At 45.0% G+C, this 15,869-nt stretch overlaps 1 protein-coding gene across 3 annotated transcripts in view; it reads right to left on the minus strand.

Moving 5' to 3' along the window:
- Nucleotides 1–15,869, minus strand: part of LOC139380896 (tyrosine-protein phosphatase non-receptor type 4-like) — a 97,362-nt gene that overhangs the window by 12,814 nt on the left and 68,679 nt on the right. For all 3 annotated transcript variants that reach the window (XM_071124050.1, XM_071124049.1, XM_071124051.1), the window contains exons 13-20: nucleotides 15,544–15,612; nucleotides 11,443–11,577; nucleotides 10,973–11,134; nucleotides 6,472–6,628; nucleotides 6,165–6,248; nucleotides 5,737–5,793; nucleotides 2,058–2,214; nucleotides 1,447–1,613 (exon numbers count right to left, since the gene is read on the minus strand). In XM_071124050.1, coding sequence (XP_070980151.1) covers nucleotides 1,447–1,613; nucleotides 2,058–2,214; nucleotides 5,737–5,793; nucleotides 6,165–6,248; nucleotides 6,472–6,628; nucleotides 10,973–11,134; nucleotides 11,443–11,577; nucleotides 15,544–15,612 — 988 coding nt within the window. The remainder of the gene's footprint in view (nucleotides 1–1,446; nucleotides 1,614–2,057; nucleotides 2,215–5,736; nucleotides 5,794–6,164; nucleotides 6,249–6,471; nucleotides 6,629–10,972; nucleotides 11,135–11,442; nucleotides 11,578–15,543; nucleotides 15,613–15,869) is intronic.

The following is a 15,869-nucleotide window of genomic DNA, read 5'->3' on the forward strand; positions in this document are numbered from 1 at the left end:
AAAAACCTTGACTGGTAAACTCAAATCTGACTTTAACTCTACACAAGCACCTCGTTCTTTATCCCCCTCAATACATTTAGAAATGTGGAGCAAGGAACCATGATATTTCAGCAAAGCATCAAAAATGAAATGTACAGACGGAGAAAGCCTGCTATGTCTGAACGTTCAGAATCAGAATCAGAACGCCTGCTATGTCTGAACGTTCAGAATCAGAACACCTGCTATGTCTGAACGTTCAGAATCAAAACGCCTGTTATGTCTGAACATTCAGAATCAGAACACCTGCTATGTCTGAACGTTCAGAATCAAAACGCCTGTTATGTCTGAACATTCAGAATCAGAACGCCTGCTATGTCTGAACGTTCACAATCAGAACGCCTGTTGTCTGAACATTCAGAATCAGAACACCTGCTATGTCTGAACGTTCACAATCAGAACGCCTGCTATGTCTGAACGTCCACAATCAGAACGCCTGCTATGTCTGAACGTTCACAATCAGAACGCCTGCTATGTCTGAACGTTCAGAATCAGAACGCCTGCAATGTCTGAACATTCAGAATCAGAACGCCTGCTATGTCTGAACGTTCAGAATCAGAACGCCTGCTATGTCTAAACATTCAGAATCAGAACGCCTGCTATGTCTGAACGTTCAGAATCAGAACGCCTGCAATGTCTGAACATTCAGAATCAGAACGCCTGCTATGTCTGAACGTTCAGAATCAGAACGCCTGCTATGTCTGAACGTTCAGAATCAGAACGCCTGCAATGTCTGAACATTCAGAATCAGAACGCCTGCTATGTCTGAACGTTCAGAATCAGAACGCCTGCAATGTCTGAACGTTGGCTCATCGCACTCTAGCAACTCCTTGTGGCGGGCCGGGCGCCTGCAGGCTGACCTCGGTTGTCAGTTAAACTGTGTTTCCTCCGACACATTGGTGCGGAGGTTAAGCGGGCGGGTGTTAAGAAGCGCTTTGGCGGGTCTTGTTTCGGAGGATGCATGACTCGACCTTCGCCACCCGAGTCCGTTGGGGGAGTTGTAGTGAACAGACAAGATGGAAATTGGGGAGAAAAAGGGGGTAAAAATATCAATTAAATAAATAAAGTTAACTACTTGGCGATTATTCCTCACACAGTAACAGGTGTTATAGTAGTTGTCTTATGTGCCATAACCTAGAAGTTATGGGGGTCTCTGTGAGGGGCATCACCCTGCACTTGGAGGGCACAGTAAATCACAGCAATAAAGCTGATACTGTAGAACTTATGTAACACCAGTCCTGGGCAACATTTCCCTCCAGAAAGTGGTAACCTCCTTCGTGACCTCAATGAGGTGAAAACAATAGTTCACAAACTAGGGGGAGCTATTGCTCTCGCCACATTTCCAGTCACCTCAGAAAAGACACACAAAAAAAATCTTTACATTTATAAATGAGGTGAGGACCGACTCACATCAAACTGGGCTAGTACTTCCCCGCTGACCAGACCCTCCTTCAGGGTGTTCATGGAGTCCCTCCAGGCGTCCTGGTCCAGCTGACTGGGGTCCTGGGGACACTTCTCTGGGATGTACTGGAAGTCTGGCTCAGTCTCCTGCTTCTCCTCCACCATGTCATAGATGGCTGGAGAGACAGGGAAGGAAGTAACACAGTTAGTTAGAATAGTGTAGAACAATAGCATCTCTTATTATTACTTTAACAAGTATTAGGCTCTGCTCTGTTTCAATATTCACACCAGCATACCACTTAAAAATAAGCAATGTATTAGGTATTGGATTCTAACTGGAATGCTATACGCTAGTGTGGATATTGGAAGGTAGCCTCTTTTGTTTGATGTCCCTTGTTCTTCTACCTATATCGTAATGATTTGGCCTGTTTTAACTGCACATTTCAATAGTGGTCCCGTGCAGCTCAGTTGGTAGAGCATGGCGCTCTAGTATGGAAAAAGTATGCAATTACTACTTACTGTAAGTCGCTCTGGATAAGAACATCTGCTAAATGGCATAAATGTTAAATGTAGTAAACCCAAGGAGATTACTTAGTCACCAATCAGAGCCCTCTCCTCACCATTGGGCCTGACCAATAAGATGAGCTCTCCTGAGTGGCTCTCACAGCTGGCCTTGATGAACATGACCACCTGGTCGTGAGTGTGCTCCGAGATGTCTCGACCGTTGATCAGAACCACCTGGTCACCTTCGTTCAGGCGAGGGACACACAGGTCAGCCTGTAGAGGGTTGGAGGAGAACGCAATCAGACCACAGTTCTGTGGTTAAAGTGGTATACTGGGAAGAAGACTAGAACACTGGGCCTGTAATATAATAAAGTTGACAACAAAGACAACTAAGTGCTGTTCATTGCCTTGTGATCAACATCAGAGTAACATCCTGAAGCCTTTTTAGTTAAGTCGTGAAAGGACTGCTACTTTTGTTCACTCAATCTATTGAGATAAACTTTTGTTATTGACCAAATACTCATTTTCCACCATAATTTGCAAATAAATTCATAAAAAATCCTACAATGTGGTTTTCTGGATTTTTTTTTCTAATTTTGTCTGTCATAGTTGAAGTGTACCTATGATGAAAATTACAGGCCTCTCATCTTTTTAAGTGGGAGAACTTGCACAATTGGTGGCTGACAATACTTTTTTGCCCCACTGTAAGTTTGATGCTAGCTTGCAACTTACCTTGGCTTCTTGCTGCACTCGCAGTCAGCCTGCCACGCAGTCTCCTCGTTGAGTGCAATGTAATCGGCCAAAATCGGTGTCCGAAATGCCGATTACCAATTGTCGGTTGACCTCTATTCTGGACAAAAGGAATACCTACGCAAGAATGCTATGCATAGACTAAAGCACCGTCTTCAACACCATAGTACCCTCCAAGCTCATGATTAAGCTTGAGGCCCTGGGTCTGAACCCCACCCTGTGCAACTGGGTCCTGGACTTTCTGACGGGCCGCCCCCTAGGTGGAGAAGGTAGGCAACAACACCTCCACTACGTTGATCCTCAACACAATGGCCCCACAAGGGTGCGTGCTCAGCCCCCTCCTGAACTCCCTGTTCACCCATGACCGCATGGGCACACACGTCTTCAACGCAGACGACAACAGTAGTGATTACCAACAACGGAGAGACAACAAGGGCTATATCCCTGCCTGGTTCGGCACCTGCACCGTTCGCAATCGCAGGGCTCTCCAGAGGGCCCTCAATGACATCTTCAGCACCCAGTGTAACAGGAAGGCCAAAAATATAATCAAGAAACTCAGCCACGCAAGACATGGCCTGTTCACCCCGCTACCATCCAGAAGGCGAGGTCAGAACAGGTGCATCAAAGCTGGGACCGAGAGACTGATCTCTCTTCTAAACAGCTTCTATCTCAAAGCCATCAGCCTGTTGAATAGTCACCACTACCCGGCCCCGCGCAGTACCCTGCCCTGAACTTTAGTCACTGTCACTAGCCGGCTACCACCCGGTTACTCAACCCTTCACTTTGGAGGCTGCTGCCTATGTACAGTAAAAAGACATGGAACACTGGTCACTTTAATCATGTCTACATACTGTTTCACTCACTTCATATGTATGTACTGTATTCTAGTCAAGGCCTATCGTATTTAACTATTGCTAAACATATACCATTCTATCCTACATATTCTATATAGATATACACAGTTGACGTTGGAAGTTTACATACACCTTAGCCAAATACATTTAAACTCAGTTTTTCACAATTCCTGACATTTAATCCCATAAAAATTCCCTGTTTTAGGTCAGTTAGGATCATCACTTTATTTTAAGAATGTGAAATGTCAGAATAATAGTAGAGACTGATTTATTTCAGCTTTTATTTCTTTCATCAAATTCCCAGTGGGTCAGAAGTTTACATACACTCAATTAGATTTGGTAGCATTGCCGTTAAATTGTTTAACTTGGGTCAAACGTTTCGGGTAGCCTTCCACAAGCTTCCCACAATAAGTTGGGTGAATTGTGGCCCATTCCTCCTGACAGAGCTGGTGTAACTGACTCAGGTTTGTAGGCCTCCTTGCTCGCACACACTTTATCAGTTCTGCCCACAAATGTTCTATAGGATTGAGGTCAGGGCTTTGTGATGGCCACTCCAATACCTTGACTTTGTTGTCCTTAAGCCATTTTGCCATAACTTTGGAAGTATGCTTGGGGTCATTGTCCATTTGGAAGACCCATTTGAGACAAAGCTTTAACTTCCTGACTGATGTCTTGATGCTACTTCAATATATCCACATAGATTTCCATCCTCATGATGCCATCTATTTTGTGAAGTGATTTGCCCTTTTCGCACCAAAGCACGTTCATCTCTAGGATACAGAACGCGTCTCCTTCCTGAGTGGTATGACGGCTGTGTGATCCCATGGTGTTTATACTTGCATACTATTGTTTGTACAGATGAACGTGGTACCTTCAGGCATTTGGAAATTCCAAGAAAGAACCAGACTTGTGGAGGTCTATTATTGTCTTTCTGAAGTCTTGGCTGCTTTCTTTTGATTTTCCCATAATGTCAAGCAAAGAGGCATTGAGTTTGAAGGTAGGCCTTGAAATACATCCACAGGTACACCTCCAATTGACTCAAATGATGTCAATTAGCCTATCAGAAGCTTCTAAAGCCATGACATTTTCTGGAATTTTCCAAGCTGTTTAAGAGCACAGTCAACTTAGTGTATGTAAACTTCTGACCCGCTGGAATTATGAAACAGTGAAATAAGTGAAATGATCTGTCTGTAAACAATTGTTTACAAATTACCAACTGACTTGCCAAAACTATAGTTTGTTAACAAGAAATTTGTGGAGGTGTTGAAAAACGAGTTTTAATGACTCCAACGTAAGTGTATGTAAACTTCCAACTTTAACTGTTTATACAGTATATATGTGTGTGTGTGAATGTATGTATATATGTATACACACACACACACACTACATATTCTTTCCAAACACTGTCCATAATGACTATACACCCCATCACATATATTTATACTCCGGACTCCTACATTGCTCGTCGTAATATTTACTTATTTCTTAATTCCATTCTTCTACTTTTTTAATTTACTGTTAGATATTACAGCACTGTTGGAGCTAGGAACACAAGAATTTCACTAACCTGCAATTAACATCTGCTAAATATGTGTATGCAACCAATCAAATCTGATGTGATGACTGGGTGATGTCAAATCAGACCAGTTCAACGCAATTTACATTGACAGACAGTCCTACAAGTGTGAGTCTACTGTTCCAAACAATGGAACGTTTCATACTGTGTGTGAGTGTGTGTGTGTTCCAATGAGAGGGAACAAGACAGAGCGAGGGAAAGATAGAGAGAAGGGAAAGATGGAGAGAGAAATAGCGAGAGAGAGAGAGAGAGTGAGATGAGGGGTAGAGACATTGTGAGTGTGAGGGCAGAAGTGATAGGGAAAGTGTGAGCGTGTTTCTGAGTATCTGAGAGAGGGAGAACATGAGTATGTGTACTGTAAATGTTTTTTGACGTTTTATTTTCATTTGACCTTTATTTAACTAGGAAAGTCAGTTAAGAACAAATTGTTATTTACAATGACGGCCTATCCTGTCCAAACCCTAACCCGGACTCCCAATCACGGCCGGCTGTGATACAGCCTAGAATCGAACCAGGGTCTGTAGTGTCGCCTCAAGCACTGAGATGCAGTGACTTAGACCGCTGCGCCACTCGGGAGCCAGAGTGTATGGGGTGTTGGTTAGTGTTCTAACATACCGATGTCCCAGGGGCCACACGAGACACGATGACGGGCACCTTCTGATCAGCTCCACCCTAAAACCAAGGCAATGGAGAGGGCTAAACAATCTGATCATATCACCAGCAGTTCTTGGTCAAGTCACATGGTCAGGGTTAGGAGCAGTAGGGTTAGGTGACTACCCTTTGGGCATTGTTATTTCATAATATTATACATCATTTAAATATATAATAATAAAGATGTTTCATTGTCACACACACATGATAGGTGCAGTGAAATGTGTAATACGCCCGCCCCTGGAGCAAATTAGGGCACATCGATAGATTTTTCACCTTGTCGGCTCGAGTATTTGAACCAGCGACCTTTCGGTTACTGGCCCAACGCTCTAATCGCTAGGTTACCTGCGGCCCTACAAAGCACTACTGTAGGCACAAGGCAGAGGTCTCACCTTGACGTTGAAGCCAAATCGTCTGTTGTCATCTGGCCTCATCTTGACCAGGACCAGATTGTCGTGAGGGACAACACCGTTCAACTGTAGAGAAAGACATGGTGATGTGTTAATACATGTCTCCATTGGAAAGGACATAATCCCCTGACAGCCTACAGAGACTCTGAAGGACCCACAGTTCTTCAGAGGTCACAAGGTCAGAAAAAACATGACCCTGGCCCTAGTTCTAAGTAATTTAGGTTCAGCTGAATAAATTCACTATGAAACAAAATGAAAACAGTGGTAGATTGAGTCAGGGCGGACCTACCGTGGTCTTGTCGGTTGCCATGGGGACATCGTACATCTCGTTGATGTGGTTGTCAAGGAGACTCTGCTGGGAGTGGGCCTGGATGATCTGGCTCAGGTTCTTCCTGGACTGTTTTGGAGGCAGGGCCGGGGGCCGACCATCTACTGTCTCTGGGGAGCTGGAGAGAGACACAGCGTTAAGCTCATGGTAGAGGACCTTCAGTCTGTCTGTCAGCCAGTCAATTTTAGGTCCTTGATATTTTTTCAAGATAAGGCACGTTCCATTTCCTAAAATCCAACAGAGCTAACAAGAGCTCAATAAGCCATTCAGCCAATCAGAGCTTTCAGATAAGCAGAAACTAAATTTGCTCGTGGCCATTGGCCAATAAGAGAGCAGAGCTCCTACAGCACATCCTCCACAGAGAGAGACAGTGTGTGTGTGTTGTAGTGTGTAACTACCTTACAATCCCAGTCACAGTGGGTGTTGTGTACAGTGTACCTAACCATCCCAGTCACTCAACCACAGAAATCCCAGGAGCCCCAGGGGGACTTGAGGCCAGTCAGGAACAGTCAGAGCACATTGTGTTTGTTTGGGGTCCTGTATGCCAGGCTGGTGTCACAACAGAGGAGACACTGGTGGGGAGGGAGGGGTGACACTGCAGGAGGGACAGACAGGCCTCTCTCTCAAAATAAACAGATACCACAAGGACTTGAGCCACATGGCTGAGAGAGGGAAGGGACTACTGCTCACTGACACTGACCACGGGGACATACAGAGTATTTGTCTGTATATACATCAAGACATAAATACAGTTGCTGTCCTTTTCCCCCCAACTGATTGAAGTCAGGGAACGGAAGGGTCAACCTTCGCTTAGTTCTTTAAAGGTCAGGCTGGGGTCAGCAGCCTCTCGGGTGACAGTGTAGTGGGATTTTTTCCTGGTTCACAGATCAGGTTGCAGAAGGGAAGCATCATGTGACCTGGTTGCCTTGGTATCCACTGCTTGAAACCTCATCTTACTGAGGTAATGCTGTGACAGCCAAGATTGTTGTATTGATACTTCTTTTGGAGACAGAGAGAGACATTGACAGAGGAAAAAGAGATGGGGAGAGAGATGAGGGAGAGAGACAGAGGAAAAAGAGATGGGGAGAGAGATGAGGGAAAGAGAGAGAGAGAGAGAGACAGAGAACCAATTGCACTTTATGGCAGCGAGGTGTGGGTTCCACTTCCAAAACAAGATTTCATCAAATGGGACAAACACCCCATTGAAACCCTGCATGCAGAGTTCTGTAAGATTCTCCTACATGTCCAGAGGAAAACTACAAACAATGCATGCAGGGCAGAATTAGGCCAATATCCACTAATAATAAAAACTCAAAAAATAGCAATTAAGTTTTGGAAACATCTAAAATACAGTGACCCTCTCATATCATTACCAAGCCCTGCAATGCCAAGAGCTGAGCAAAGAAAAGAGTCCCCTCATCCAGCTGGTCCTTGGGCTGAGTTCACAAACCTGTTCTACTAACACACTGAAGCCTCAGGACCAGAACATCCAATCAATCAGGATAAACCCAATTACAACACAGTCAAAACAAAACTATATTGCTTATTGGGAAACACAAGCACAAACACAAAGCAAAATGCAGTGCTATCTGGCCCTAAATCGACAGTACACTGTGGCTAAATATTTGACCATGGTTACTGATCAAAACCTTAGAAAAACCTTGACAAAGTACAGGCTCAGTGGGCACAGCCTTGTCATTGAGAAGGGTAGACACAGGAAAACCTGGCTACCTGTAGAGGAAAGGCTGTGCAACCACTGCACAACAGCAGAACCTGAGACAGAGCTGCATTTCCTGACAAAATGTCAAAAATATAAAACAATTAGAGAGGGTGACATTTTCCCAAATTTGAAACCCTTATTCAAGGTTTCAAAGACCACTCTGATGAGGATAGGCTACCCGTCCTGTTGGGGGAGGATGCAGAGAGCTGTGGGTTGGCAGCGCACTACATTGCTGCCTGCCATAAGTTGAGGGACAGTGTCTGACAGACCAATCAACATGCACATGTCCTCTACTGTATGCTTTTTGTTAAATGTATGGTTATTTTGACACTTGGTTATTGTTGTTACTGTTGTCCCGTTGACAATTTTGATTCTAATTTTTATTTATTTGTATATCGTAAATATCCAAAATAAGCTTTGACAATATGTACATTGTTACGTCATGCCAATAAAGCGAAATGAACGAGACGAGACCAGACCAGACCAGACCAGACCAGACAGACAGACAGACAGGAAAAAGAGAGAAGGAGAGAGAGAGATGGAGAGAGAGAGGGCGATGCTTGAGAACCCAGGAAGAGTGAGCAGGTGGTTATGTCATCTTCTGGATCAGTGAAGAGAAGAGCAAATGGCTTGGCACAGAATGTGGGTGCGTGCAAGCGTGTGTGTATGCGTTTGTCCGTGTGTGTGTGTGTGTATGCGTTTGTGTGTGTGTATATATGTTTGTGTGTGTGAATAGAGGAGTGAAATGAGAGCGAAAGAGGGAGGGAAAGTATATAGGCAGAGTGTGGGTGTGCCTCTGTGTACATGCATAGGCTAAGTATGAATATGTATGAACTCACTACTGTAAGTCGATCTGAATAAGAAGGTCTGCTAAATGACTAAAATGTTAAATTGGGAAGTGCAGGGACTCTGAACTACTCCCTCTATTCCCATTAGAGATACGGTATCTGTACTGGTGCTTGCGACACAGTTCTTGGTAAGAGAACACTTCTGCAGAACAGATAAACAGCCTTCCTGCTTTAACATAACAAGCCAGTTGTTGTAGAGGCTCTTACCCAATCTGGCCTAATAATAAACAGTTAACGGATCTCTGAAAGGCATCTCAGAGAACATAACAGCCAAAATAACTGGAGTACAGGGTTGTCTGGAGGTTGAGGTTAGGATGTAGAGCAGAGGGAAAACAGGGGGGTGGGACAAGGAGAGGGCTGAACATAGCCTCACTCAGTAGGGCAACTCAACACTAGTGGTCCAGAGGTTAGGTCACTGTCACACTGCTACAGTAGAGTCACCAGAGGTTAGGTCACTCTCACACTGCTACAGTAGAGTCACCAGCGGTTAGGTCACTGTCACACTGCTAAAGTAGAGTCACCAGGGGTTAGGTCACTCTCACACTGCTACAGTAGAGTCACCAGGGGTTAGGTCACTCTCACACTGCTACAGTAGAGTCACCAGGGGTTAGGTCACTCTCACACTGCTACAGTAGAGTCACCAGCGGTTAGGTCACTCTCACACTGCTAAAGTAGAGTCACCAGGGGTTAGGTCACTCTCACACTGCTACAGTAGAGTCACCAGAGGTTAGGTCACTCTCACACTGCTAAAGTAGAGTCACCAGGGGTTAGGTCACTCTCACACTGCTACAGTAGAGTCACCAGAGGTTAGGTCACTCTCACACTGCTATAGTAGAGTCACCAGGGGTTAGGTCACTCTCACACTGCTACAGTAGAGTCACCAGGGGTTAGGTCACTGTCACACTGCTACAGTAGAGTCACCAGGGGTTAGGTCACTCTCACACTGCTAAAGTAGAGTCACCAGGGGTTAGGTCACTGTCACACTGCTAAAGTAGAGTCACCAGGGGTTAGGTCACTCTCACACTGCTACAGTAGAGTCACCAGGGGTTAGGTCACTCTCACACGTCATGCTGGGTTGGGCTCTACTGTTAGGCTACTCTCAGATATCAGTGGACTACCAGTGCAGTAGACTACAGCCACGGGCTGGGGGAAGTTTGACCCTAGACGGGTATACTGCGCTGAGTCAGAGACAGGCCTCATTTTAATGTGTCTACCACCCCCCACCGTGCTCCATCCCAGCCCTGCCGAACCCCCTCCATGCCCCCAGAGCTGTAAACACCGTTTATAGCCCACGTTCAAAGGCTCTGTTTCCATTTAAGCCCATTAAATGACATTTGGGAAAGGGTGTGAACTGTAATTGCAAGCCACAGACACACAAGCCAGCCGTTAAAAAGGATAACTTTTAAAAAGCAGCCGTTTCAGAAGTCGGAGCAGACACCATGGCACTGGTACTGTCATGTCCAATTCAAATGTGGCTTCCATTGATTTTCAGACCGTGGCTTTAGTGGAGACTTTAACAGTGGAATATAGTCACAGGCACCAACTTTCACCCTCATTAACAGCTATGGTGGTGTTTGACAGAGAGGGAAGAGCTGGTCAGAGACAACTTCCATTAGATTGTCAGTCTTGCTTAGAGCAGTCCCTTGGTGCATATTGTTTTAATGTAGGCCTAGTATCTCGTACTGGGCTACAACTAGCGGCCCCAGTTGTTCCTGGTCAGATCCTACAGTCATATCAACAGGGCCACTGATAACCACCACACCTCTCACCTTCCTGACTACTGCAGTGTGTCCAGTGTCCACTCCAGGTCCAGACTGATTGAGTTGGTGTGAGGGGACGAGTCTGACTTGTGATTGGTGTGTGTGTGTGGGTGTATGTGTGGCAGCAGACTTACGGGCTGGAGTCCAGACTGATAGAGTTGGCCTGGGTGGAGGACGCTGATTTGTGATTGGAGAAGACGGGGAGACTAGGCGAGGCGTGGATCACGTGGTCCACCAGGTGCCCAACCGACAACGGGCGCATCCGCGTCCCCTCCTGTACGAACAACGAGTTCCGGCTACACGCAGACACACACACAACATGGTGGTTAGGAGGATTGTGTGTGGAATCAAAGCAAATGAATGTACGGTATTCCACACTGTTTGAAGACTTCCATGGTTGGTTTGATTCTATTATGTTTTACCCAGCTTCTGTGATACATTTGAAAGTGTACAACTCCTTTTGTTTTAGCCCATGCTATGAAAAGTATGACTTCCATTTCTGATGGTATTGGAACTGGGACTCCCTCACAGCGTGTCTCCCTCTGAGGCGTGGGCATTATATTAGGACAGGGTATATGAGGAGGAGTGACAGCCAGGAACTCACTGGTTAGGGGTACCGGGTGGGGAGCGTGTAGGCAGGCTCTGGGTCTCCAGCCTCTCGTCTGATAGGCTGTTCCTGCTCACCGCCTCCCAGTCTGTCCCGCACATCAACTTCCTGGCCATGGGCTTACTGGGAGACCTACTCAAACAGGAAATATAATCAGCCACGTGACAGAGTCTATGAGGATGTGATAGTGCTGACTTTGTGATAAGGAAGACAGAGGGTGTGGCTGAAAAGGCGCCCTACTCCCTATATAGTGCACTACTTTATACTACAGCCCTATTCCCTATATAGGGCACTACTTTATACTACAGCCCTATTCCATATATAGTGCACTACTTTATACTACAGCCCTATTCCCTATATAGTGCACTACTTTATACTACAGCCCTATTCCCTATATAGGGCACTACTTTATCCTACAGCCCTTTCCATATATAGGGCACTACTTTATACTACAGCCCCATTCCCTATATAGGGCACTACTTTATACTACAGCCCTATTCCCTATATAGTGCACTACTTTATACTACAGCCCTATTCTCTATATAGGGCACTACTTTATACTACAGCCCTATTCCCTATATAGGGCACTACCTTTGACCAGGGTCTGGATAGGAATTCGGGGGGAAAGTAATGCACTATATAGGGAACAGGGCGCCATGTCAGACCCAGCCAGAGTGGTGAAACACTCCAGTCTAAAGTCTAGATGAATATGACTGACACACAGCTCAGCGATAAAGACAGAATCCGTGAGACTAGGATGTGATGATTGGCCCATCATCATCACTAATTCATCCTACAGCACCTCCAGGATGTGATGATTGGCCCATCAACATCAATAATTCATCCTACCGCACCTCCAGGATGTGATGATTGGCCCATCAGTATCACTAATTCATCCTACAGCACCTCCAGGATGTAATGATTGGCCCATCAGCATCACTAATTCATCCTACAGCACCGCCAGGATGTGATGATTGGCCCATCAGTATCACTAATTCATCCTACAGCACCGCCAGGATGTAATGATTGGCCCATCAGCATCACTAATTCATCCTACAGCACCGCCAGGATGTGATGATTGGCCCATCAGTATCACTAATTCATCCTACAGCACCTCCAGGATGTGATGATTGGCCCATTAACATCACTAATTCTCTGGGCATTAACATAGAGGACTTACTAGCAGAGATCCATGCATAAACCATAAATACAGGGCCTATACAAAGTCGACACCCCCTTGAACTTTTTTCACATTTTGTTGCATTACAAAGTGGGACTGAAACAGATAAAATTGTTGTTGTTTTTTTTGTCATTGAGCTACACAAAATACTCCATAATGTTAACGTGAAAAGAGCATTCTAAATATTCATATGAATAAAAAATGTAATAACTAAAAGTCATTGCGTAAGTATTCACCCCTTTCGTTTAGGCAAGCATAAATTAGTTCAGAAGTAAAAATGTGGCTTAAATCAATCACACACAATAAGTTTTATGGACTCACTTTGTGTGAAATAATAGGGATTAACATGATTTTTGATTGACTACCCCTTCCATCTGCCCCCCATACATACAGCTGTAAGGTCCATCAGTCAAGTATTGACTTTCAAGCATTGATTCAACTAAAGACCAGGGAGCTTTTAGAAAGCCTCATAAAGAAGGGCAGTGATTGGTAGATGGGTTACAATAACAAATCAAACATTGAATACATCTTTAAGCATGGTCAAGTTAATAATCATGCTGTGGATTATGTATTAAACCACCTAGACACAAAGATGCAGTTGTCTTTCTGATCTGAGCGGCAGGACAGGAAGGAAACTGCTTAGGGTTGTCACCTTGAGGTCATTGGTGATTTTAAAACATGTACAGAGTTCAATGGCTGTGATGGGAGAAAACTGAGGATGGATCAACATTGTAGTGACTCCACAATAATTACCTAAATGACAGAGTGAAAAGGAGAACACTGATATACAGAATATTCCAAAACATTAAAATGTATGCAAAGAGGCACTAAAGTAATACTGCAACAAAAAATGGCCTAAATGCAAAGCCTTATGTTTGGGGCGAATCCACCACATCACTGAGTACCACTCTTCTTATTTTCAAGCATAGTGGTGGCTGCATCATGGTATGGGCTGCAAACGTTCTACTTTTAAACTCTGACAAAACAGAGATGCTTGTTCTAGGTCCCAAGAAACAAAGATATCTTCTGTTGAATCTGACAATTAATCTTAATGGTTGTACAGTCGTCTCAAATAAAACTGTGAAGGACCTCGGCGTTACTCTGGACCCTGATCTCTCTTTTGAAGAACATATCAAGACCATTTCAAGGACAGCTTTTTTCCATCTACGTAACATTGCAAAAATCAGAAACTTTCTGTCCAAAAATGATGCAGAAAAATTCATCCATGCTTTTGTCACTTCTAGGTTAGACTACTGCAATGCTCTACTTTCTGGCTACCCGGATAAAGCACTAAATAAACTTCAGTTAGTGCTAAATACGGCTGCTAGAATCCTGACTACAACCAAAAAATGTGATCATATTACTCCAGTGCTAGCCTCTCTACACTGGCTTCCTGTCAAAGCAAGGGCTGATTTCAAGGTTTTACTGCTAACCTACAAAGCATTACATGGGCTTGCTCCTACCTATCTCTCTGATTTGGTCCTGCCGTACATACCTACACGTACGCTACGGTCACAAGACACAGGCCTCCTAATTGTCCCTAGAATTTCTAAGCAAACAGCTGGAGGCAGGGCTTTCTCCTATAGAGCTCCATTTTTATGGAACGGTCTGCCTACCCATGTCAGACGCAAACTCGGTCTCAACCTTCAAGTCTTTACTGAAGACTCAGTGGGTCATATGATTGAGTGTAGTCTGGCCCAGGAGTGGGAAGGTGAACGGAAAGGCTCTGGAGCAACGAACCGCCCTTGCTGTCTCTGCCTGGCCGGTTCCCCTCTTTCCACTGGGATTCTCTGCCTCTAACCCTAGGTACAGGGGCTGAGTCACTGGCTTACTAGGGCTCTTTCATACCGTCCCTGGAGGGGGTGCGTCACCTGAGTGGGTTGATTCACTGATGTGGTCATCCTGTCTGGGTTGGCGCCCCCCCCCCCCCCCTTGGGTTGTGCCGTGGCGGAGGTCTTTGTGGGCTATACTCAGCCTTGTCTCAGGATGGTAAGTTGGTGGTTGAAGATATCCCTCTAGTGGTGTGGGGGCTGTGCTTTGGCAAAGTGGGTGGGGTTATATCCTTCCTGTTTGGCCCTGTCCGGGGGTGTCCTCGGATGGGGCCACAGTGTCTCCTGACCCCTCCTGTCTCAGCCTCCAGTATTTATGCTGCAGTAGTTTATGTGTCGGGGGGCTAGGGTCAGTTTGTTATATCTGGAGTACTTCTCCTGTCCTATTCGGTGTCCTGTGTGAATCTAAGTGTGCGTTCTCTAATTCTCTCCTTCTCTCTTTCTTTCTCTCTCTCTCGGAGGACCTGAGCCCTAGGACCATGCCCCAGGACTACCTGACATGATGACTCCTTGCTGTCCCCAGTCCACCTGGCCGTGCTGCTGCTCCAGTTTCAACTGTTCTGCCTTATTATTATTCGACCATGCTGGTCATTTATGAACATTTGAACATCTTGGCCATGTTCTGTTATAATCTCCACCCGGCACAGCCAGAAGAGGACTGGCCACCCCACATAGCCTGGTTCCTCTCTAGGTTTCTTCCTAGGTTTTGGCCTTTCTAGGGAGTTTTTCCTAGCCACCGTGCTTCTACACCTGTATTGCTTGCTGTTTGGAGTTTTAGGCTGGGTTTCTGTACAGCACTTTGAGATATCAGCTGATGTACGAAGGGCTATATAAATAAATATGATTTGATGGGTATGCTTGTCATCAGCAAAGACTGGGGAGTTTTTCAGGATGAAAAGACAAGGGATGGAGCTAAGCAAGTGTTTTGCTTTTCATTCATCTTTAAAATGTGTAGATCGTTGACAAAAAAAATAGAATTAATGAATTTTAATCCCAATATGTAACAATAAAATGTACAGAAATTCAAGGGAGGTGTAGATATTCTATAGACACTGTACATATATACAGTATAGTGTTGTGTTGTATTACCTGGCAAACACCCTGTTCTTGATCCCCTTCTCTTTGCCATACTGCACCGACTGCACCTCGGTCCTCCCGCTGCATAGAACACGTTCAAACAACATCCAAACCATCCCTTTAGTAACACTCAGCCACATCTTACAAACTGCTGTTTTGTGCTGCAACTCACATCCCAATTGGAGCTTAAAAAAAAAATGCATCAACAATCTCCCAACTCTGTTTCACCCAAACTGTATATATCACCGGACGAAACACCCTCTTTACCACCCCCCCCATCCCCTTCACAGCTCAAAGCAAATGCTCAAGTACTTCAACAATGAACCGTTTGTTTTATT

Source organism: Oncorhynchus clarkii, chromosome 22, assembly GCF_045791955.1.
Source record: "Oncorhynchus clarkii lewisi isolate Uvic-CL-2024 chromosome 22, UVic_Ocla_1.0, whole genome shotgun sequence".
Lineage (NCBI taxonomy): Eukaryota > Metazoa > Chordata > Actinopteri > Salmoniformes > Salmonidae > Oncorhynchus > Oncorhynchus clarkii.